This window comes from Hyaena hyaena, unplaced genomic scaffold (genome assembly GCF_003009895.1).
Source record: "Hyaena hyaena isolate Hyena2069 unplaced genomic scaffold, ASM300989v1 scaffold_7, whole genome shotgun sequence".
NCBI classification, from domain to species: domain Eukaryota; kingdom Metazoa; phylum Chordata; class Mammalia; order Carnivora; family Hyaenidae; genus Hyaena; species Hyaena hyaena.
In genome coordinates, this window is record NW_024080639.1 from 5,204,371 (window position 1) to 5,229,506 (window position 25,136).

The 25,136-nt window shown below is 42.8% G+C and overlaps 2 protein-coding genes across 8 annotated transcripts in view; one reads left to right on the forward strand and one right to left on the reverse strand.

Annotated features, from left to right (window-relative positions):
- LOC120238446 (nuclear receptor coactivator 5-like) overlaps positions 1–25,136 on the forward strand; it is a 66,055-nt gene that overhangs the window by 12,373 nt on the left and 28,546 nt on the right. For 5 of the 7 annotated variants that reach the window (XM_039242221.1, XM_039242201.1, XM_039242211.1 and 2 more), the window contains exons 3-6: positions 17,144–17,224; positions 19,772–19,857; positions 20,008–20,134; positions 23,921–24,120. In XM_039242221.1, coding sequence (XP_039098152.1) covers positions 17,144–17,224; positions 19,772–19,857; positions 20,008–20,134; positions 23,921–24,120 — 494 coding nt within the window. The remainder of the gene's footprint in view (positions 1–17,143; positions 17,225–19,771; positions 19,858–20,007; positions 20,135–23,920; positions 24,121–25,136) is intronic. The other 2 variants (XM_039242193.1, XM_039242184.1) reach the window with 2 other exon arrangements.
- On the reverse strand, positions 3,087–3,556 carry LOC120238478 (60S ribosomal protein L30). Its single transcript, XM_039242233.1, has one exon. The coding sequence runs from the start codon at positions 3,483–3,485 to the stop codon at positions 3,138–3,140; it is 348 nt and encodes a 115-aa protein (XP_039098164.1). The 5' UTR covers positions 3,486–3,556; the 3' UTR covers positions 3,087–3,137.

Below are 25,136 nucleotides of genomic sequence, written 5' to 3' on the forward strand. Positions count from 1 at the left end.
CTGTGAGATCTGAGCCAAAATCAAGATTCAGACACTCAATCGACTGAGCCACCCAGGCGCCTCTACCCCAGCTTTTAATATCCATCTTTCTACTCACTTTTCCTATATATCTGACTACTCTGGTGTTGTGTCCTGTCCAGCTTATTGATGGAGATGCACTCAGCTAGGAATGCCTGAGCCAGTTGTTGGGGCCTGTTTTACCTGCAGTGAGACCTGCTGATATCCCCCGCAGGGGCCAGTGATGTGACTGGACTAATCCTTGTGGTTCTTATGATGCAGGATGCACTTTAGCAAAAATAATTGGGGAATTTGAGGAACAGGATTTATTACTCACAAGTCTTGAAGGGTACGTGGTACAAGTATGGTCACAACTAGAAAGAGAGGGCTAGAGGGGGGAGCTGGGGCTCTGATTTTATTAGGGTCCAAGGGTGGAATGTCTGGGGATTTGTGGGGTCACTCATTATTGGCTAATTTGAAACACAGGAGCAGAAATTAGGTCATGGGAAAGTGGAAGCAGGGTCACTCAAGCGGTCAGTTATCTGAGTCACCCAGGACTCTCTGTAACGGGAACTAAATGGGTGTGGGTGACCTAGTTCCTAATCTGATTGTTTTACCTAGTGGCTGTGTCATACACCTGGAAGTATGTTTATTCTAATGGCTATCTTTTGAAACAGATGTCTTGGCAATCAGAAGCTTAATGCCAGGCATTTATTCTACGTTTAGTTACCTCATATAAGTGAAATCATACAACATTTGTATTTTCGTAACCAATTTATTTCACCTAGTATAATGTCCTCAAGGTTCATCCATGTTGTAGCATATGACAGGATTTCCCTCCTTTTGAAGCAGCATAATATTCCATTGTATGTGTGAGGGTTAATTTTATATATTAACTTGGCTGGATCATGGGGTGCCCAGATATTTGGTCAAACATTATTCTGGGTACTTCTGTGCGGGTGATTTTGGATGAGATTAACATTTAAATTGGTGGGCTCTGAATAAAGGAAATTGCCTTCCAAAATGTGAATGGCCTCATCCAGTGAGCTCAAGGCCTGATGGAGTAAAAAAGATCCACCTTCTTCAGCAATTGAGAATTCTCCAGCAGAATGCGTTTGGACTTCATTTACCACATCAGCTCTTCCTGGTTCTTCAGCAGACTGCCTTCAGACTCAAACTGGATCATTGGGCCCGTGGGTCTCCAGCCTGCCAGTCTATCCTGCAGATTTTAGACATGCCAGCCTCTGTAGTCAGGTGAACCAATTCCTTATAATAAATCTCTGTGTATACATCCGATTGGCTGTTTCTCTGGAGACCTAACAAATACAGTATGTATAAACCACTTCTTCATTCTTCCATTGATGGACATTTGGATTGCTTCCACTTCTTGGCAATTATGAATAATGCTGCTATGCACATGGATGTGCAAATATCTCTTAGATATTGCAGTTCTTTTGGATATATTCAGAAGTGGGATTGCTGGATCATATGGTAGTTCTAATTTTAATTTTCTGAAGAGCTGCCAGCCTATTTTCCTGTTAGTTCTTACGCCATTTCATAATCCCGTCAGCAGTGCACAAACGTTCCAACTGCTCCACAACCCCGTGAATACTAGTTTCTGTTTTCCTGATAGTAGCCATCCTAATGGATGTGAGGTGATACTGTGTGTGTGTGTGTGTGTGTGTGTGTGTGTTTAAGCAAGCTCTGTGCCCAACGTGGGGCTTAAACTCATAAGCCAGCGATAAAGATTTGCATGTTCTACTGAATGAGCCAGCCAGGCACACCTTGTTGTGGTTCTGATTTGCATTTCTGTGATGATTAGTGAAATTGAGTATCTTTCAGGTGCTGATTGCCTAATTGTATATCTTGGTGGAAAATTGTCTATTCAAGTCCTTTGCCCATTTTTGGATTGGGTTGTTTGTTTTTTGTTGTTGGATTGTAGAATTTCTTTATATATTCAGCATATAAATCCCTTATCAGATATGTGATACGTAGATATTCTCCCATTTTGTGGGTTGCCTTTTCACTCCGTAATAGTGACCTTCAGTGTGCACTAGTTTTTGATTTTGATATAATCCAATTTATCTATTTTTTTCTTTTGTCATCTTTGCTTTTAGTATCACATCCAAGAAATCATCGCCAAATCCAGTGACATAAAGCTTTCCCCTCTCTTTTCTTCTGAGAGTTTAATAGCTTCAGGTCTTATATTTAAATTTTTGATGCACTATGGAGCTCCTGGGTGGCTCAGTTGGTTCAGCGTTCAACTCTTGGTTTCAGCTTAGGTCATGATCTCATGGTTCCTGAGTTTGAGTCCCACTTTGGGCTCCATGCTAACAGCGTGGAGCCTGCTTGGGATTCTTTCTCTCCCTTTCTTTCTGTCCTCCCCTTCTCGCTCTCTCTGTCTCTCTCTCAAAAATAAGTAAATAAACTCAAAAAACCTTTTTTTAAATGAATAAATCTTTGATACACTTTGAATTAATTTTTGTATATGGTGTAAGATCAAAGGGTCCAACTTCATTCTCTTGTATGTGGATGGTAGTTTTCCCAGCATAATTTGTTGAAAAGAGTGTCATTTTCCCATCGAATGGTCTTAGCACTTTCTAAAAAAATATCTAACACTTATATGTGAGGAGATATTACTAGGCTTTCTGTTCTGTTCTTTTGGTCCACATGTCTGTTTCTATGCCAATATCACATTGCTTTTATTACACTGCTTTATAATAAGTTTTGAAACCAGGAAGTATGAAACTTCCAACTTTGCTTAAGATTATTTTGGTTAATTTGGGTCCCTTATGGAAATATGAATTTTAGGATGGAGTTTTCATCTTCTGTAAAAAAGTCATTGGGATTTTGATAAGAATTGCTTTGAATCTGTAGAGTGCTCTAGGTAGTATCAACATCTTAATAACACTAAATATTTCAATAAATGAACATGGGATATCTTTCCATTTATTCGTGTCTTGTTTAATTTCTTTCAACATAGTTTCATAATTTTCAGCGTATAAGTCTTTTACCTCCTTGTTGAAGTTTATTCCTAAATATCCTATTCTTTTTGTTGCTATTATTATTATTATTTTTTTTTTTTTTTTTTTTTTAAAACAAGCTCTGGCCAGTTTTATTAAAGAAAAGTTTTAAGTGATTTACTTTTCACCAGTCTGTTCTGGCATGCTTCTAATGATATCAGAATCACCTGGATCAATAATAGCCAGTGTGCACACTCTGTAGTACTTCCCACATGCTGTGCCCAGTTCAATATTATTGCCACTGTAGTGATGGACACCAGTTTTGGCCAACATGGCATAATATTCTATTTCAGATTTCCTCAAGGCTGGGCAGTTGTTGGCGAGAATGACCAGTTTCGCTTTGCCATGTCTGATCATTTTCAGAGTCTGCTTGTACCCCAGCACGTACTTTCCACTTTTCATAACGAGCTGGAGCCTAGAGTTGATGGACTCCAGCGACTTTTTCGTCTTCTTTGCGGCCACCATCTTCCTGCCTTAGGGGCGGGACGGACGCAACCAAAAGCAGCCTCCAAGATGGCCGGGAGAGAGAAAGGAAAGAGTTCTTTTTGTTGCTATTATAAATGGAATTGTTTTCTTAATTTTCTTTCATATTGTTAGTGTATAGAATTGCAACTAGTTTTTGCAAGTTGATTTTGTGTCTTGCAATTTAGCTTATTTATTAGTTCTAATAGGTGAGATGATGACCTGAGTTGAAATCAAGAGTCCAATGTTCAACTGACTGAGCCACCCAGGCACTTCTTCTAACAGATTTTTAAAGTTACTTTTGGTGCAATCTTAATAGGTTTTCCCTATGTATATAACATCATCCCATTAACAGAAATAATTTTACTACTTCTTTTCCAATTTGGGTGCCTTTTATTTCTTTCTCTTGCTTAACTGTTGTGACTAGGACTTCCAGTCTTTTTTTAATTTTCAAAATTCTTTTTTTTTTTTTAATAGTTTATTGTCAGGTTGGTTTCCATATAACACCCAGTGCTCATCCCCACAAGTGCCCTCCTCCATGCCCATCACCCGCTTTCCCCTCCCCACCCCCCATCAGTCCTCAGTTTGTTCTCAGCATTCAAGAGTCTCTCATGGTTTGCCTCCCTCCCTCTCCTCCACTGTTTTTCCCCCTTTCTTCTCCCCCACGGTCCTTCGTTAAGTTCCTTCTAATTCTCCTATACGTGCAAACATATGGTAGCTGTCCTTCTCTGCCTGACTTATTTCGCTCAGCATAACACCCTCAAGGTCCACCATGTTGCTACACATGGCCAGATTTCATTCTTTCTCGATGCCATGTAGTATTCCATGGTATAGATAAACCACATCTTCTTGATCATTTGTCCGTTGATAGACACTTAGGCTCTTTCCGTATGTTAGCTGTTGTTGAGAGTGCTGCTATGAACATTGGGGTACATGTACCCCTATGCCTCAGCACTCCTGTATCCCTTGGGTAAATTCCTAGCAGTGCTATTGCTGGGTCATAGGGGAGTTCTGTTGTTAATTTTTTGAGGAACCTCCACACTGTGAGGATTTCTAGTCTTATGTTGAGAAGAAATGGTGAGAGTGGACCTCTTTGTCTTGTTCCTTATCTTAGAGGAGAAGGCTGCAATCTTACCATTGAGCATATTAGTTTTGGACTTTTTGTATATAACCTTTATTTATGTTGAGATTGTTTTCTTGTGTTCCTAGTTTGTAGAGTGGTTGGTTGGTTTTTTTTAATTATTGAAAGAGTGTTGAATTTTATCAGATGCTTTTTTCATCAGTTGAGATGATCATGTCCCTTCATCCTGTTAGTGCAGAGTATCACATTGATTCATTTTCATATGTTGAACCATCCTTGCATTGACGTTATGGTGTATAATCATTTTAATCCTGCCTGTTAGTATTTTTTTTTTTGAAGATTTTTCCATCTGTGTTTATAAAAGGACATTGATTTATAGTTGTCTTGTAGCGTCTTTTCTGGTTTTGGTATCAGGGTAATGCTGGCTTCATAGAATGAGTGAGAAAGTCTTCCCTTCTCTTCAATTTTTGGAAGAGTTTAAGAATTCTTTGAAGGTTTGGTAGAATTCACTGGTGAAGCCATCTGGTTTTGGGTTCTTATGGTATCATTTAACTTGTCTTTCTGCCTCTTGTAGTTCCTGCAAATTATAGGTAGATCTCGATGTGTGACAGGATTTAGGTTCCTTTTTGGCAACATAATTCCACAGATGATGTATGCTTCTATTAAAAAGAACCTAATGCTTAGTTGTCCTATATATGTTGTTAGCAACCATTGATTTAAAATTTTTTTTTAACTTTTAAAGTCTATTTTATTTATTTTGAGAGTGAAAGAGAACACTCTCAAGGGAAGGACAGAGATGGGGGGGAGGGGGAGAGAGAGAATCCCAAGCAGGCTCCACACTGTCAGTGCAGAGCCCAGTGCAGGGCTCAAACTCACAAACTGAGAGATCATGACCCGAGCTGAAACTAAGAGTTGGGCCCTCAACTGACTGAGCCACCCAGGAACCCCAGCAACCACTGATTTTTATTTAGGTCCATTCATTTACTGACTGGTTCTTGCAAGATGTTTTGATAATTTATTTGATTACTTTCTCATTATTTATTAGCTGGCCTACTTCTATAATACCCTCTTGTAAATAGTTTGGTTGTTCTCAAATATGGTTCTAATTGGAAAGAAAAATTGTTCATCTTTGTAGTGCCTTTTAATTAAAATTTTTTTTTAAATGTTTATTTTTGAGGGAGGGAGAGAGAGAGAGAGGGACAGAGCATGAGCAGGGGAGGGGCAGAGAGAGAGGGAGACATGGAATCTGAAGCAGGCTCCAGGCTCTGAGCTTTCAGCACAGAGCCCAACGTGGGGCTCAAACTCATGAACCGCGAACCATGAGATCATCACCTGAGCTGAAGTTGGACACTTAACCGATTGAGCTGCCCAGGCGCCCCTTTGTAGTCCCTTTTAAAAGGAAAATGCAGAACGTTAAATGTATATATTATTGTAAGAAGGATCTCTAATTTCAGATATGAAAAAGTGCAAGTTTTACATTTGAGACAAATACAGTAGGGATGGTCATAATTGACCTTGAGTAGCCAAGAAATAGACAAATGATGAAAGACTATTTCAGTTTTGAAAGGATGGGATGGATCTAGTACATTTTAGAAGGCCCATTAGAAAGACTTAGAGTGGGGGTGCCTGCGTGGCTCAGTTGGTTAAATGTTCAACTTTGGCTCAGGTCTGTCACTTCGAGCCCCCCATTGGGCTGTGTAGACCTTTACCAAAGTCAGGATTACCTCATGGGGCCTGTTTAGCTAGCCTGGGCCTTTCTGCCAGCCATCTGAAAAGTACTGCGTTTAGATTTTCCCTGGGGAAGTCCTGGACATCAGAAATTACAAAATCAGAAATTGCTCATGAAGATAAATTCCCTATTTTGTATTCCCCAAATATTTTTTAGTGTCTTGGGATGAGATTTTCTTCATTAGTATAATCTCTCTTTCTTAAAATGTTTGTTTTATTTTGAGAGAGCACATGAGCATGGCTGACTGGGGAAGGGGCAGAGAGAATCCCAAGCAGGCTCCGAGCTACAGCATAGACCCTGACACGGAGCTTGATCTCATGAACTGTGAGATCATGACCTGAGCGGAAATCAAGAGCTGGATGCCTAACCGACTAAGCCACCCAGGCACCCTCATCCCCTTAGTATAATCTGAATATGGCAGAGGATGTGCCTCCATGCACACGTATGTTTATGTGTATATAGATAACATTTCTAGTGACATTGATTCATGAAAGTAGTTTCCACAGATGAAGGATGACTGTGCAACTGCTTTGAAGAGTGTGGCGCTCACTCCAGTGCTTCCAGGACTGGAACCAGGATCCAGTGCTTCCTCCAGTATGATCTTAGGTTCTTTTCACAAATGTCATGGGACCCTGAAAGCATTAGAATATATTCGTTTTTTAGGACCTCCGTAACAAAGAGCCACAAACTAAGTGGCTCAAAATGACATTTATTCTCAGAGTTCTGGAGGCCAGAAGTCAGAAATCAAGGTGTCAGTGGGGTTGTTCTGGCTGGAGGCTCTGGGGGAGAACCGTTCCCTGCCTCTCTTCTACCTCCTGGAGGTGCAGGCAGTGCTGGGCATCTCTTGGCTTGGAGCTGCATCCCTCCAGTCCCAGCCCCTGTGGTCACATGCGTTCTCTCCCTGGATCTTTGTGTCAAAATTTCCTTCTGTGTCCAAATTTCCCAGTGACACTGGGTTTTGGATTAGGGTCTACCCTAATCCAGCATGACCTCATCTTGATTACATCTACAAATACCCTCTTCAAATAAGGTCATAGTCATGGGTTCCAGGGTTTAGGACTTGAACATATCTTTTTTGGAAACACAATTCAACCCACAACGGAGAGGAAACTGAATGTTTAAAGTGGCACTTGGAAATTGTTTTACCTTGGAGGAAGTAAGATTGTTACTGAAGACCCGGGTCACGTATCCTGTTGTCATATTGTGTTTAAGTTTGGTGGAGCAGGGGATGGTACAGTAGATAGTTCTTGAAGTTTAAGGTTCTACCACAAAAGAGGAATTTAAAAGCACTGAGTACATCCCATATCGTTCATTACTTTTTTTTTTTTTTAATGTTTATATATTTTTGAGAGAGAGGGAGACAGAGTGTGAGTAGTAAAGAAGGGCAGAGAGAGAAGGAGACACAGATTTGGAAGCAGGCTCCAGGCTCTGAGCTGTCCATACAGAGCCTGATGTAGGGCTTGAACCCATGAACCACGAGATGATGACCTGAGCTGAAGTCTGACACTCAACTGACTGAGCCTTCCAGGTGTCCCCATTGTCCATTTCTCATAAAGTTTTGAATCATTTTTTTTTTTTTTCCTTAAAAAATTTAAAAAAACTTTTGGGTGCCTGGCTCACTCAGTCAGTGGAGCATGTGACTCCTGATCTCAGGGTTGTGAGTTTGAGCCCCACGCTGGGTATAGAGATTGGTTAAAGATAAAATCTTTTTAATTATTTTATTTATTTATTTGTTTTTAAATTTTTGAGAGAGAGAGAGACAGAGACAGCATGAATAGGGGAGGGTCAGAGAGAGAGGGAGACACAGAATTGGAAGCAGGCTTCAGGCTCTGAGCTAGCTGTCAGCATAGAGCCTGATGCAGGGCTCGAACCCACGAACTGTGAGACCATGACTAGCTGAAGTTGGAGGCTTAACTGACTGAACCACCCAGATGCCCCAAAAATAAAATCTTAAAAAGAAATTTAAAAACCTGTTTATAGCAGTTTTTACCATTTGTGTATGTTCTTTGGGAATGCCCTTAATTCCCACTGAGAATGCCTCTTAAAGATAGTATATGGTATAATTGAGTTCAAGATCTGGATTGGCTTTGTAACTTTGATTGTTTTCTTAGTTGTGTCCTTTTTTTTATTATTATTTTTTTATTTTTGAGAGTCAGAGAGAGCGCAAGCAGGGGAGGGTCAGAGAGAGAGGGAGACACAGAATCTGAAACAGGCTCCAGGCTCTGAGCTGGCAGTCAGCACAGAGCCCGACGTGGGGCTCGGACCCACCAACTGTGAGACCATGACCTGAGCCGAAGTTGGATGCCTAACCAACTGAGCCACCCAGATGCCCCAGTTGTGTCCTTTTTTGAGGGCTATAAGCACAGAGCCCAACACAGGGCTCAATTTCATAAATCGTGAGACCATGACCTGAGCCAAAACCGAGTCAGATGCCTAACCGACTGAACAACCAGGCACCCCATGAGGGCTAGAATTTTAAAATCATACGTAAACTTGTCCTTAGGCCTGTGGAGTTAGTATTGATGGACTATCTTATTTGAAGAATTAAAACCTTCTAAAGTGTTCTGTAAGTCTTTAGAGTATGCTATGTACTGGACTCTGGGTGAATTGAGAAAGGACACGTTTTGTTTTAATTTTTTTAATGTTTTATTTATTTCTGAGAGAGAGAGAGGCAGCATGAGCAGGGGAGGGTCAGAGAGAGAGGGTGACACAGAATCGGAAGCAGGCTCCAGGCTCTGAGCTAGCCGTAGCATAGAGCCTGATGCAGGGCTTGAACCCACGAACCATGAGGTCATGACCTGAGCCAAAGTTGGATGCTTAGCCAACTGAGCCACCCAGGCACCCCAGAGAAAGGACACATTTTGAATGAAGTTCATGCTTAGCAGATTTTAGGTGCTCAACAATTACTTTTCAATAAATGAAATTGGATTCTTATTTTAGTTGTCCCTGAGCACATGTTGAAAGCTGCCAAACAGATAGAATGATCAGGGAATCCCTGATATCTTTAATTGAAAAGATACTAAAGAGGAAGGATTGAGTAAAAAATAGAACCATCTAGGGGTTCTTGGGTGGCTCAGTTGTTGAGCATCTGACTCTTGATTTCAGGTCAGGCCATGATCCCAGGGTCTGGGGATCAAGCCCCAAGTTGGGCTCTGAGCTGAGCATGGAGCCTGCTTAAGTTCTCCTTCTCTCTCCCTGTACCCCTCTCCCCCGCTTACACTCTCTGTCAAAAATGAAAAAAAGAGTCGTCTGTCTGACGTGCAGGGTATTCATGTCTCTCCATTTACACACAGCCATTCATAGGGTTTTCTAGCACTTGGTGCTGGTTTCAGATGGTCAGTTAAGGCTTAAAAAGTATCTGATTTGACATAAAAGATCTCACTCCCGTTTGTCACCTGCTAGATGACTTCTGATTACTGGTGTCAGCATTTTTTCCTTTTATTTTTTCACTTACGTTTATAAAAGTGCAATAAAATATTCAACTTGTCAACTCAAATAAACACCGTTACACAGGAAAAACTGTTGAGGTTGCTGAGAATAAGTATGAGCTCCCAGGTTCCTTGTGGGCAGCTTGAAGTGTCGGACAGTGGTGCTTGATGGGTCCTGGCTTCTGGGTGCAGTGGTCCCAAAGGGTCGAGGAGGTTCTAGCTCTGGTTCCTGTAACGAGAAAGCTACCCCTCAAGATTTCATTGTCTTCATGTGCTGAATGAGAAGGGCTGGAATCTATGAAACCTGAAAGTCTGTTGGGTTTTGTGTTAAAAAAATCATTCGTTTTAGCAAATTCATTCTGCAGTGATTCATGGAACACTTAGAATGTGGCAAGTGCTGTTCCACTTGCTGGGGAAATGGTACACAGACAGATAAAAATCTCTGTCTTCTAGAAGCTTGCCTTCTTCCTTGGGATGAGTTGATATACCAATAAGTAAAAATATGTAGTATGTGACCGGTGCTCCTCAACACTGTTGGGGTCATCAAACATGGGAAGTCTGAGAAACTGGCTCAGCCAGAGGAGCCTAGGAACACCTGAAGACGAAATGGAGTGTGGTATCCTGGATGGGATCCTGGACCAGAAAGAGACAGTAGTAAAAACTGAGGAAATTGGAATAAAATACGGACTTGTTTCAATAATAGCGAATCAGTATTGGCTCACTGGTTGTGACAAAAATGTACCCCAAGTGTAAGATGTTAGTAACAGGGGAAACTCAGTGTAGGTTATATGGGAGCTATCTTATATAGTACTGTCTTCATAGTTTTTCTGAAAATCTCGAAGTGTTCTAACAAAGTTTATTTTAAAAGGGGTGTGTGTGTGTGTGTGTGTGTGTGTGTTGATCAGTGACATGGAGAAAAGTGAAGCTGGGTCAGAGAGGCAGGGAGCACAGGTTGTGGGGAAAGGGGGGACACCAGCAGAGCCCTGGATGGAAGTGAGGGAGTGGCCATGCGGGTATTTGAGGTGAGGGGGTATGTAAGACAGAGCGCGCCTCCCCCCCCCCACCAAGGGGCTAGGCCCTCCTGGAGAGCAAGTAGAAGGCATACTAGTTGGTTTGAGCAGAGCCTCCCAGAAGTGGAGGTGGAAGCAGAGAATTAGGTCAGACCAGTGGGGGGGGGGTAGGGGGTGGAAAGGTGGGGCCGGGCATTAGGAATCTTTTAAGTCCAAGTCAGGACTTTGGCATCGACTCTGGACCAGATGCGGGCAACGCCGTGGGACTGGCCTTCTTCCCTGTGGCATGGATCCCACATCACATGGCCCTCCTTTCACAGGCTTCTGAAAGTTACCACTTGAGGGCCTCATTAGGCTTTAGAGCAAGGGTTGGAAACTATAGCCGTGGGCCAAATCCTATCCCACCAGGTTCTCTGCAAAGCTGTACAAAGGTGAGCTCATACCTTTTCCCTCCCTCCCTTCCGTGAGGCTGCTTCATACGTTCATAGACAATTTATAATTGTTTTGTCACATTCTGTATTCCATCCTGGGATCCTCACAACTTCCTAAATGATTTGTTGAAATCTGCATACATTAAGGTTCACTCTTTATGCTGTGAAGTTCAGTGGGTTTTGACAAATGCATAGTGTCATGTATCCACCATCACTGTATCAGGCAGAATAATTTTGCCGCCTGGAAAAAACCCCTGTGCTTCGCTGATTCAACTCCATGCTGTCAAACCTCTGGCAGCCACTGATCTTTTCACCCATCGCTCTGGCTTTTTCTTTTCCAGCATGCCACATAATTGGAACCATATAGTAAGTAGCCTGTTTAGACTGGCTTCTTTCACTTAGAAGTAAGTGTTTAAGATTTATCCAAGTCTTTTTGTGGCTTGGTTGCTCTTTTCTTTTGATCACTTAATAATACACATTGTCTGGATGTGCCACAGTTTGCTTATCTAGTTCACCTATTGAAGGGCAACTTGGTTGCTTCCAGTTCCTAGCCATTATGAATAAAGCTGCTGTAAACATTCACGTGGAGGGTTTAGTGTGGACATCCGTTTTCAAATCAGGTGGGTGTGATTGCTGACTCGCACAGTAACACTGTTTAGCTGCATGTTCACCCTGTTTTTGAGAATATTATAAAAGAAGCCTATGACTTTTTTTGGTTTGTGTCCTTTGACAGTGCCATGGTACTACTCTTTTCCTATTTCTGGAGGCTTGATTGAAATTTCTCCAGAGGAGTGTTAAAATTCAAATTGTTTTCAGTGAAATTTGAAATTATGATGGAACTTCTAAGAGTAGATTCTTAAAAATCTTTTTAATTTTAAAATTTATCCCCAGTGGGTCCTACCCTGAGAACTTAATAGATCAGCTGTCTAATAAGTTGAAGTAATTGAGATACAATAGTAACAAGTTAAAAATAATCGTACTAGCGTTCCTGGAGGCTTTGGGAGTGACATGTACATTTAATTTGAAACAGTGAGGAAGTGTTTCCGCGGATTCTCTTTCCATAGATGTTTAAGGTTCTCTGCATATAAAGACCTCAGAATCTGCATGATTTTTTTTTTTTATGTTTTTTATTTATTTCTAGGAGAGAGAGAGAGAGACAGCATGAGCAGGGGAGGGTCAGAGAGAGAGGGAATCACAGACTCCGAAACAGGCTCCAGGCTCTGAGCTAGCAGTCAGCACAGAGCCCGACACGGGGCTCGAACCCACGNAATCAAATCATTATCTCAAAGAGATATCTGCACTCTCATGTCCATTGCAGTATTAGTCACTATAGCCAAGATATGGAAACAGTCTAAGTGTTGACAGATGAGTAAATAAAGAAAATGTATATATATGTATATATAATGGAATATCACTAAGACTTTATTTTTTTTTAATTTTTATTTATTTCGAGGAGAGAGAGAGACAGCGTGAGCAGGGGAGGGTCAGAGAGAGAGGGAATCACAGACTCCGAAACAGGCTCCAGGCTCTGAGCTAGCAGTCAGCACAGAGCCCGACACGGGGCTCGAACCCACGAACCGCGAGATCATGACCTAAGCGAAAGTCAGACGCTTAACCGACTAAGCCACCCAGGCGCCCCAGAATCTGCATGATTTCTGACCAGCGCCAAAACTTGAAACATATTGAAAGCACACTGATGTTGGGTCGCCAGGCTGGCTCAATCGGAAGAGTATGCGACTCTTGATCTTGGGGTTGTGAGTTCCAGCCCCCCTATTGGGCATAGGGATTGTTTAAAAATAAATAAATAAGGGCGCCTTGGTGGCTGAGATGGTTAAACGTTCAACTTCAGCTCAGGTCATGATCTCACAGTTGGTGGTTCGAGCCCTGCATCTGGCTGGCTGCTGTCAGCACAGAGCCCGCTTTGCATCCTCTGTCCACCCCCCCACCCCCACCCCCACCAATCCCTGCCCTGCTTTCCCTCTCTCTCAAAACTAAATGAACATTTAAATAAGTAAACTTAAAAAAACAAAACAAAAAAAACTCAGGGCGCCTGGATGGCCTGACTGGTTAAGCATCCGACTTTGGCTCAGGTCATGATCTCACAGTTCGTGGGTTCAAGCCCCGCACTGGTCTCTGTGCTGACAGCCAGCTCAGAGCCTAGAGCCTGTTTCAGATTCTGTATCTCGTTCTCTCTCTGACCCTGTCCTGCTCATGCTGTCTCTTTCAGAAATAAATAAAAACATTTTAAAATTTAAAAAAACAGAGAGAGATAAAAACAGTGATGTTAAAGGAAAAAAATGAAACTGAAAAGAGGCTTGGATTTTTTTCAGCTTTATCAATGTGTGATTATTGATGCATAATAGTGATGCATAGTAATACACGGCATGTATTTAAAATGTACACTTTGAGTTTTGACATGTGGATGTCAGAACAGCGCTCCAGTCAAGATAATGAACACAGCTGTCATCCCCAGGTTTCCTTATTTGTAGGTATAGGTCCCCCTTCTCTTGGCAACAGCTGATCTGTCACTTTCATCATGACAGATTAGTTTGCATTTCCTAGGATTTTATATAAATTTACATGTATTATATTTAAATGGAATCATATAGTATATATTTTTATGGAGGAGACGTTTCTGGTTTCTTTCCTTTTTTTTGTTTCTTTCAGAATAATTATTTTGAGATACATCCATATCTGTGGGTGGATCAGTACATCATTTCTTGGTTGATGACTTGTATTCCATTTTATGGTGCTATGGACTGAATTGTGTTCCCTATAATCAAATGTTGAAGCCCTAACCCCCAACTCAACTGTATTTGGAGATGGGGCTTTTAGGAGCTGACTAGGGTTAAATGAGGTCAAAAGTGTGGGGTCCTAATCTGGTATGTTTGGTGGCCTTATAAGAAGAATAGTGGGGACATGTGGGCGGTTCAGTCGGTTGGGCATCTGACTTTGGGTCAGGTCATGATCTCACAGCTCATGAGTTTGAGGCCACTGTTTGTGAGTTCAAGGCCCACATCAGGCTCTGTGCTGACAGCTCAGAGCCTGGAGCCTGCTTCAGATTCTGTGTCTCCCTCTCTGCTCCTCCCCCACTCGCTTTCTGTCTCTCTCTTTCTCTCTCTCTCAAAAATAAACATTAAAAAAAAAAAGAAAAAGAGGAATAGTGATCTCTCCATGTGTATGCAGTGAGGCAGGGCTGTGTGAGAATATAGCAAGGAGGTGGCCCCTGTGAGCCAGGAAGAGAACTCTCACTGGGCCTGGACCATGCCGACATCCTGATCCTGAACTTCCAGCCTCCAGGACTCTGATGAGATCAATTTCTGTGGTTTTAGCCATCCAGCCAATGGTGTTTTGTTGCCATGGCCTGAGCAGGCTAAGACCTACAGATACACAGTTTGTCTTCCCGTCTTCCTGTTAGATGTTTCCCTGTTAGGGCTATTGCAAATAAGGCTGCTGTGAACGTTCATGCATGAGTTTTTGTGTAGACACGTGCTTTCGTTTGGGTAAATATCTAGGAGTGGACTGGCTGGATCATGTGTTCCACTTTTTAAAAAACTGGCAGGTGATTTTCTGAAGTGATTGTACCATTTTGCTTTCGGACTAGTGGCATATGAGAATTCTGGTTCTTCCACGTCAGTCTTGAGGCTTGACTTTTGAATAGCTCTTGCTCAGCTGGTCCATCCTAAGGTAGAGCGGGATGGCCTGCTGGGATATGGCCAGGAGAGGTGCGGACAGAAGGCCGTGTCACCGGGGATTCCTCTGCCATACTCGCTATATTCTCAAATGAGAATTGTTTATGCCTCCATGAACTTGCTTTCCACAAAAATATAGAATGACTTAGTATCTTTATCCGTAATACTTGTCCTTCTTTCATTGCTTACTGTTCTTTGTTTTTGTTTTGTTTCTTTACTTGCAGACCTCCTGGGTTAAGCTGAGAGTTTCTGGGCTATGAGGTATTAGAGGGAGCCTGGGTTTTAGTGTCAGACACACCTGGATTTGAATTTGTGCTTTGTCGCTTAGCTGTGTGGCAAGGCTTGTAGCCTGACTCTGTTTTCTCATGTTTCTAGGAAGTGTAGGGAGGTTGATACCGCCTTGCTTAGCTTGCGGAGTTTTTATAAGGCTTACATATAATGCATTGAAAACATCTTCATTGAGCATCTTGGAGACTGTATTCATTTCCCAAGATATATATGTAATCATAAGTTCCATTTTCTATTTGCCCTTCTACCCACTGAGTAGGAGAGGAATTGAAGTTTTAATGGGTGCCTCCAGTTAGCAGGAGGCCCAGAGGAGATGGCGAAATACAGGGGCATTGCCAGAGCTTGGTGTAACCTTGCAATGTTGAGTGACATCCAAGCCTTCCTTTGGCCATTTACGTTGTATTGTGGATATATTTCACATGCCTATTTATGTGCTTATACAAAGACAACTCTTGCCTGAGAGTGATTCCTTAAGCAGCCCATTTGGGAACCCCCAGCTTCCACGCTACTTAGGAGATGTTTTTAAGGAGGAGAAAAGGAACATACCGTGGCTCCGGGACGGATGTTTCTCAGGCCTCTGGGATCCCAGCCAGCGTACGCGTCTGCCTCTCTCAGTGCTTGGGCTTCAGTGTTTGAGCGCAGGCCTTTTGGCCCGCGGAATCCTTTGTCCAGCTGGCTGAGGTGCGTTGAAGTGCTTGGGGCCTTCCCTCCCATGGAGAAGTGGGAAGTTATTCTTTGATGGCTGGGCCAGACTGCTCATCTGATGTTACTGGGGTTTGAAAGGTTGTCCTGGTAGTCAAGTGGTTGGCATTAGTGTGGCCAGGGTAGGCCGGGATGGGGACTGCAAGGGGAGGGGAAGGTCCCAGCGAGGCGGGACGTGTGGGTGTCAGTAGGCACTGGGTTTGTTTTGCCAGGTGAGGGTGTCTGGGGGCCTTCTCTCCCCTGCCTAACCGCTGGGTTCCAAGTGTCCTGCAGCGTTTCTCCTTAGAGCCGGCTGGCTTTCTTGGCATCGTTCAGTCTAGTTGCTAGGAAGCCGAATAAGGCAAATGCAACTTCCTTTTGACTTACTCACATTGAACCATCTGCTTATTCCTTCTCATGGCCTTCAAACTTGGCTAGGATCGTTGAGAAGAGGGTCGAGCGGAGCATCTGTGCTCCTGATCCTTTTTGGAAAAGGAAAGCTTTCTAATAACTCTTTAACCCTCTCGGGCCAAAATCATAACAGTTAAATCTTGTTTAGCCCCTTGTTTCTCTCAGCTAACAATTTGGAACAGGCATTTTCTTCTTAGGTTTTGCCCCTTATTTTTGTCTTAGATTTAGATCTGTTATTCGTTAACCATACAACTTTTAAATGAGGAGAATGGTGTTGACGTGTGTCAAATGCATTTGGTATGTAAACATAACAGTCGTCTTAATAGAGAACCTTGTGTACTCAGACTTGATATACACGAATCATTTGAGAGTGTTCTTTCAAAAGCACCATTGTGGAGTAGGTGCCAGATGATTTGTGAAAATTTATGGTGACGTTGGTGGAACATCTACCAAAGAGAAGCTTTAAACACACACACACACACACACACAGATTTTTTTTTTAAATTACCAAACACCACCAGCATTACGTTCTTGCTTTTTTTTTTTTTTTTAGCTTTAATTCAGTTCACTGGGGCAAATCAGACTCATTCTGTTGCATTCTGTTGAAGCCCCTTTCCACTGGTGAATTTATAATGGTCTTCTTTCCTTGTGACAGAGCTGTGCCTTCAGTGGTCAACTCTGGAAAAGCAGTTGAGCAAACAAACTAAACAAAAATAGAAATAAGCATTACAAACTAGAATAGAAGCTGGAAAAAAAAAAAGTCTTGAGAAAAGCATTGTTCGAGTTTTTAAGATCCAGTTTAACTGAAGATTTAATCACCTCTGAGTGTACCAGGACTGTGGAAACTAATGTGTGGGCTATGGGAAATAATTTCTTCTTAAGTGTAATTTTGTCTTTGTTGGTTTTTTAGCAGCAAGCCATATAAACCTTTGCTGCCGACTTCTTATTCTCCCCAAGAGGGCTACTTAGAGGAGGGTGAAGACATGCTAAGGTAAAGTTTTATTGTTGTGGCTCAGTTTGCTAAAAGCTTTAGTAGTAATTTAGATGTGTTCTTACTGTGCAGACTTATGTGTTTGTTAAAATTGATGCTATTAATATTTGCTTTTTGGGGAGTCCCTCAGGTCAGCTTGATCATGTTAAGCCATTCTGCTTTAACTTCTCCCTCTCCGTAGTCATTTGGACTCTAGTAACTAAAACAGACCTGCAAGCCGATGGGACTCAGCCACCCACGCCACTCAGGGGAGCCACCCACTTGGGTGACCTGCTTGGCCCCCCACTCCCTTCTTCCACACCGCCCCACCTTTTTTGTGCTACCATCTAACCATGCCCCGAAAATGCAAATTTACTTTATTATGAGATGAACCTGTATCCTTGTATAATAAATAAAGTCACTTTAAAAGGGCTTAGTTTTTCCCACCGCCCCACCTTTTTTGTGCTACCATCTAACCATGCCCCGAAAATGCAAATTTACTTTATTATGAGATGAACCTGTATCCTTGTATAATAAATAAAGTCACTTTAAAAGGGCTTAGTTTTTCCCCCAAGGAATAGATACACAGATGTAAAAGTGTCTGATAATGAAAAGTGAAAATCCCTTTCAGAACCCTCCCCGTTCCCCTCCCCCACTGGTTTTTAACCTGAAATAGCTCACACTGGCATATTGTTTGGAAATTCGTTTCTTTCACGTAACTGAAACAGTATGTGATGGAGGATTAGTCATCCTTGTTGCTTTTGACCACTGTGTCGTATTCCAGAGTATGTCAACCAGTGTTGAAGGCGGTCTTGCTTAGTTTCCTGTCTCTTATAGTCAGCCATGGAATTCTCTAAGTAACTAAGTAGGTAAATCAGCATGGCACTTCAGGATTCTTGCTTCGGATCTACCTCTGTAGTTTGGGTAAAAGCAGTGTTTCCTTGAACTGTATTTGAATTGATTTTTATATGTATGAACCTTGACAGGGCCTCTCGCCTGCATTAAAGATGAGATTTGTGTCAGATTAGATTAATAATTCAAAATTGAAAAATGCCTTCCTCGACTGCGGAAGCACTTGGTAGTATAGAATTCAGGAGTGACTGTTAATGGGAGTAGTCTCTCTCAGGTAACATTTCCTGACAATGAGGCTCAGAATACTTGCACTGGTAGGCGATCTTCTGAAGGAGTGATTTTCTTAGCTCTGCTGTGAAGGAAACCTAAAGGCAGAGATGGATGATAATGGCTCACATCTGTTGAGGGCCTGGTCTGCATCAGACACCGTTCTAAGGGATTTACCTGCATTAACTCATTTAGTCCTCATAACAACACTTCCAAGTAGATTCTCATAGCCCCATTTTACAGGTGGGGAAACTGAGGCATGACACATGACAATGTTAAGTAACTTGTTCAAGCTTACCCAATTAGTAAGTGACAGCACTGAGACTCGTACGTAGGCAGTTGCAAATTTCAGCACCATACTGCCTTTCCTGGGAAAGCCAGCAAGAACATAGCCTAGCAAGGGTTGGAGGAAGCAGACAGCTTAAGGAATGGCCCCTGGAGTCAGTGGTTAGTGTTTGTCAGACATAGTAGGCAACGGTAAAGCCTGCCTCAGGGAAGGGAACATGCTTGTCCAGCTCCGGATTCTCAGGGAGTAGGGGAGGCATGGATTCAGGCAAAAGCTTTGCCTCCAGAAGTCTGGAGCTGCGTCTCTGCAGTGTCAGAAAATTGTATGTGGACAAGAACCCGAATGAAAACCATACAGGGAGAGAGCACAGGGATCGATGTTGGCTGGCAGCTTGCTGAATAGTCCTGGTGTGACTAAGGGTGTCCCGTGCTGCCTTGCCGGGCGGTGCGAGGCCTCTGGCGAGAAAGGAGCTAATTGCTGCGTGCCGAGGTGGTTCTCTCCCTGGCAGGACATTCCTTGTGGACGGACACACCGGCGTCTGGATGCTGGAGAGCCGCAGTAAAAATGCCTGATTTAGGGTAGAGAGCACATCGAATTCCCCCTTTCTTCTGTTAAATCACAGCAAAGGGGACTATTTTAGATGGCTAATAGATTACCCAGCATCTGTGCACTATTTCGCACGCCTTTAGCAAGGGAAAATAGCTTGCTCACAGGAGTTGTAGAGTGTTTAGGAGTAAAGTGAGCAGATCCTGTTGACTCATTTTTTTACCCATATCCAGCGAAGACCTTCACAGATAAGCACCTCAAAGGATACACACATCTGGTAAAAGGATCTCTTCTCCTTTAAAATAAATACCTTGAAGTATGAGGCTGTCTCTTTTCTGTATAGGTCTGACTTGACAAAGATCGGTGGCTCCTATGTACTTTTCATCATAATAGGCAAGAGGAAGTAAATGGGAGAGAGCAGAAAAATCCTGGAAACACATATTCTAAAATGAGTACAGATTATTAACTTTTTAGCTCTGTGGAGACACAGCCTTTATTTTGGTGCATATGGATTGTGCTAGGTGGCCTGGTATCTTTTTTTTTTTTTTTTTAACTTGGGGATAGATTTATAGAGGGAAACTACGTTTGCATAAACTATTCTATTTTCATGCATCCAGTAGCATTAAAGAATTACAGCAGAATGTGGCTGATTATTCAAAAAGGAATGAAGAGAACCATGAGCGATACCAGTCCATTCAGTTAGGTAAGAGTCTTGCTGAGAATCTACTTCTCTCTTCTTCATCTCTTCCTTACAGAGGGGTTGCCATTCACTTACACTTTTGTAAAAAACCCTGAGAACCTTTACTGATTGCCTTTGCCCTTGCAAAAACATGAGCATGTCAATATTTTTCAGGTGATGCCAACAGTAGGAACACTTGGAAAGAAGAGCTTTTCCAGCACTTCTATCAAGTGGTTCAGAAAGAACGTGATCAAGAGAGGCCTTCAGATTGCGTTATTGTTTCTATCAACAACAAACAGAGGTATATATTTATTTCTTTTTAGCCTGTCGAATGAGAACGTGTGCAGATGAAATGATTAAGTAGTCAGCCTTACATGCCTAAGTCACTGAGAGTTGAAAGGCTCTCACGGCGTCCCTAGAACTCTGCTCTCCGAGTTACAAGAATAGGCTGCTGGGTTTGCCAAGCTGGTGGCAGAGGCCTCCTGTGGAAGGGGAGGTTTCTGACAGTGACTGTCTTACTCAGTTTTGTGTGTTGCTCAACTTTTCTGTAATGTGTATCTATCAGTTTTATAATCTGAAGGGAAAAAAAAAAACAAGGCTATTTTCAGGGCTGAGTTGCGTGTGCCAGGCACCATTCTAGGCTCTGGGGATACTTTAATGAACATAACAGACAAACCTTTGCCTTGGGCGCAGACAGTCTAGTGCAGGATGCCACAAGTTGGCCTCACTGATATTTCAGAGAAGGATTCCTCTCGTTTCTTAACTGCTTGTTCAGTTCCTTTCAGCCTGTGTCCTTGCTGTTTTTCCTTCAGTGTGGGATGTCTGATCCTTCTTCTCCATCTGTAACTCATGCAGGCCAGCTAACACCTGTTACTCGGGTAGGCCCCTTAATACCTGTAACTCAGGCAGCCCACTTAAGTGCAACTGTGGCCTGGTTACCTGCTCTCTCGGCTGTCTCTGGCTTGCCCTTTGGGTCTGTGTAGTGCCCTGACCTTGTGCACCATTGGCTGGCACTTGAAGGCAGATGGGACTTGGTGTGATGATAATTGTGTCTCTGGATTATGTCAGGTTTCGTAGTGCTTGGCAGAGAGCATGTAGATAGATGATTGGCTGGAAGCACACACGCTTACTGCAGACTAGGCACTGGGTGGGTGGCACTGCAGACCCAGACATGAGAACCAGTCCTCCCTGAGCAGGAGACCAAGCATGCACAGAACGTAATTCAGCACAAAGGCAGCATTGGTCTTCATACTTTATGGGAAAGTCGGCAATCTTAAAGTGACTCAGAATTCTTATTCTGTGATACCTACTTTACAGAAGTCTAACTTATTTGTAGATAGCATCTTAACTGGAGGAGTTTGTGAAAGCACACTTTCAGCTTCAACTCATTTGGAGGGTATTTGGGTTGGATCTTGAGAGACAGCATCCTGGAAGAAATGAGGTCAGTCACAGCACAGGGAGGGCAGGAGTGGCCAGTTCCTTTTACATTAGAAAATTACGGGATTTCCCTTTAATAATTGAAAGACAACCAGACATGCCGTGGATTAAGCTGATCATCTGGTAGTTTAAACCAGTTTTGAACAAGAGGCAGTAAAGGCTCAGTATGCACAGTAGTTTGGTTTTCCCCCAATATTTAGCCACCGGGGTACCATAGTTTGCATCAGCCAGAGGAACTGCGTTCATCTCTGACTAAATCAGTTTTCTTGGAACCTGTAGCAAGCATCGCATCCAATCTGTAGCCCCTTGTACCTTTTTCAGAATTGTGTTATGCTCCAGCACCGCTCGACTCCCACACCCTGGAGCCCTGGCCACTCTCCCCACTCCAGAGCCAGGCTCGCTGGGTGTTGATTGGAGTGCAGCGCTGTGTGGTGGAGAGGAGGCCCTGAGACTGCTTTCCTCCCCCATCCATCTGGGGTGATACTCAGAAAGCGCTCCTTTGCTCGGCATTCTGCAGCTTGGCGTCTAGCCATGGATTAGGGCCTTCAGTGGGTGCAGCTCGGGGACCCCTCAGCCACATGCAGGCTGCATCTGCCAGGGAGCCCGAGAACCAGGCCACGCTGCCTGCTCTGCTGTCACTCTGATGTTGGAAAGATTTGCGGTGATATATCCGGTTGGCTAATTCATTCTTTTATACTCCAAAACAGTAATTACTTTTCAAATGATACCCTCCAACATGAATTATGATTGTGATAGTTTTAACTCCCAGGCTATCACTCTGTAAATAGGAACCATGTCTTGTTTGTCTTGTTTTTCTTGTTTTCCTCTTGAACATATTTTCTGAAATCACCCATACTCTCCTAAATTGCCTGGAAAGCACTTCCCTGCCATCATTTAAATTTTTTTTCTTAATATTTTGAAGTTTATTTATTTTCAGAAAGACAGAGACAGTGTGATCAGGGGAGGGGCAGAGAGAGAGACAGAGAATCCCATACAGCCTCTGCACTGTCAGTGCAGAGCCCAGTGTGGGGCTTGAACTCATGAACCATGAGAACATGACCAGAGCCGAAATCAAGAGTCAGATGCTTAACCAACTGAGCCACCCAGGGACCCCTCATTTTAATTTTTAATTCACAGAACATGAATTTAGTGTGTCCTTGTTCTGTGTAAAGCTCCTCACTGCTAAAGTACAGTGAGGAACGCACAGATAATTGACAGTTCCCCTTCTGTACTGCATGCAGCCTCATAAGATAAAACATGTCCATAACTAACAAGTGGCAGATGGGACACGCCAGGAGTTGTTCCTGCTCTAAGCAGAGGGTACATAAGAGGAAGAGGAGACGGCCATTGTAGCGTCTAAGGCGGCTTCAGGGAGTAATGTCATTTGAGGTTTCTAACTTTTTATTCAGGTTTTTCTCTTTTTTTTCTTTTTAAATTTTTATTAATTTTTATTTTTATGGAGAGAGAGAGCACACACGTGCGAGTGAGTGCGTGAGCTGGAGGAGGGGCAGAGGGAGAGAGAGAATTTCAGGCAGGCTCCACACTCATCCAGGAGTCTGACCCAGGGTCTGTGATCATGACCTGAGCAGAAATTAAGAGTCAGTTGCTCAACCAACTGAGGCACCCAGGCGCCCCTTTATTCAAGTTTCTAAGCAAGTATCGGGCACAAGGGAAACATAAACCTGAAGGAGAAGGTCCGAGATAGATTCTTTATGACTTGAAGACCGAGGCTGAGGAAGTGAGAGATGAGATGAATCTGGGGTGTGGTCCAAGGTTGGTTACGAGACGGTTGATAGTAACTGAGATGGATAACTCCAGCGTCATCCATTTACTCTTCTCTTTCTCTCTCCCTCTCTCTCTCTCTCTCTCTCTCTCTCGCCAACACATTTACTTATTTGTTTATTTGCTTATTTATTTAAGTAAACTCTACCCCCAACATGGGGCTCAAACCTCACGATCAAGAGTCACATGCTCCACCTACTGAGCCAGCCAGGCACCCCCCCCTCATCTGTTCACTCTTGAGCAAGGAATTGTCTCAGTGGTGGTGACCTCAGGAAATACTGGTCTGTCCCAGGAACTAATTGTAAATGAGCATTCTCTTTATTTTTCTGAAGATAATAGTCTTATCTGTTCTTTACAATAAATCCTAAACTTTCTTTCTTATACTTTAAATTGAAATGACTTCATCAAATAACACTTGAATGATTCCATTTTGAAAAATGCTGGTGTTTATCCAGTGTATCATGTCATACAAAAACACGACTTTCACATACTTGGCTTTCTTTATAAAATTCTATACATAGTCAGTGATTTGAGGACACCACATTTTCAGAAAAGAAAGTTTCCTTTGGTTAGAGTCGCCTCCAGTTCTCTTGGCTGACTCCATCAGACAGATAATGTACTGTTGACATTTTCAGTGTGTCTAAGAATGAAAACAAATTGTACAGCATGCCTAATTTTTCAAAAAATAGAGCTTATCCAAGTTCAGTAAAAATATAGTATCTTACACCTCACTTGCTTAAATTTGTCATCAAAATATCTATGGAATAACTGCTTGGTGATATAGGTTATTCCCCCCCCCCCTTTTATTTAATTGAAAATGACCTCCCTCTTTCTTGTGTGTGTGGTGTCTTGTTTGTTTTTTTTTAAGGGACTACGCCACCGGCATAGGTCATCAATTGCAGGATCACGGCCTTATGGTGGAAATGATTCACCTCTCCTCAGAATCAAGTCTTCCGCGAGCACTCCAGGAAGTTAAAGATGATGGGTCCCCGTTTTGCATTCTTGTCGAACAGTCTAATGTAAAACTTTCCTCTTGCACTGTAATTATACTTGATGAGTCTATCAAAAGTAAGTTTAGCCCAATCTAGAACTATCACTTAGAATAGATCCTGCTTTAAAAATGTAATGGTTTTTATCTGTATGCTTATGCTTTGAAGGTTCATGTTTGTCAGTAACTAACGTGGATCTAGCTGAGGAAAAGTGACTTAAATAGGTATCACAAACTAGTCTCCTGTGTCTCAGAGAGGATTGAAACTTAAATCATCTTCATTGCTTCTTACTTAAGAATCCAGGATATCTTTTCCAAAATATTGTGTAACAAGTCAATTCTCTCTCCCTTTTAAAAAAATGTTTATTTATTCTGAGAGAGAGAGAGTATGTGTGTGCACAAGCCAGGGAGGGACAGAGAGAGAGGGAGAAAGAATCCCAAAGCAATGGGGCTCTATCCCAGGAACCGTGAGATCATGACCTGAGCTGAAATTAATAATCAGATGCTTAACCTACTGAGCCACCCAGGTGCCCCAACAAGTCAGTTCTCTTACATAAAACTTGTGACCAGATCTTGCCACCATCTTTTCTTTGCTCAGTGGGAAGCTTAAAAGACATTATGTTCATCATCCTGTGCATTCTCTTAGACTGTTTTTCTGCTGACTTTCCCTTTTCTGTGATATCTCAAACATTTCATTATTCTTAGGCTCGTGAGAGTACACAAAAATAAACACTCTTTCTCCCCGAAACACATAGACATAGGTGTCTAGATGCACACACCCTAGACGACCCTCATCTTTTCCTCCTGATCAGAGCTGCTGCTTCTCGAGAGGCGTCTGCCTCGTGAAGGGCCCCTTGGCAGCTCCTTGGCAGTCAAACCCAGACAAGCCTAGGTTCTCCAGTCCTCTTGTCTGTCTGGAAGCTCTCGGGCCCGTTCTGTGCAGTCCACACTTACTAACTGAGCTCCTCATGTGTGCCCGGCACTGCCAGCCCTGCCCCTGCCATGTGCCCAGGGGAGCAGCAGCCGGGCACGCTTCTCCTAGGCCAATCCCAGCTTGCGTCACATTGCTTTAGAGCCGACGGTTTAATACCTCACA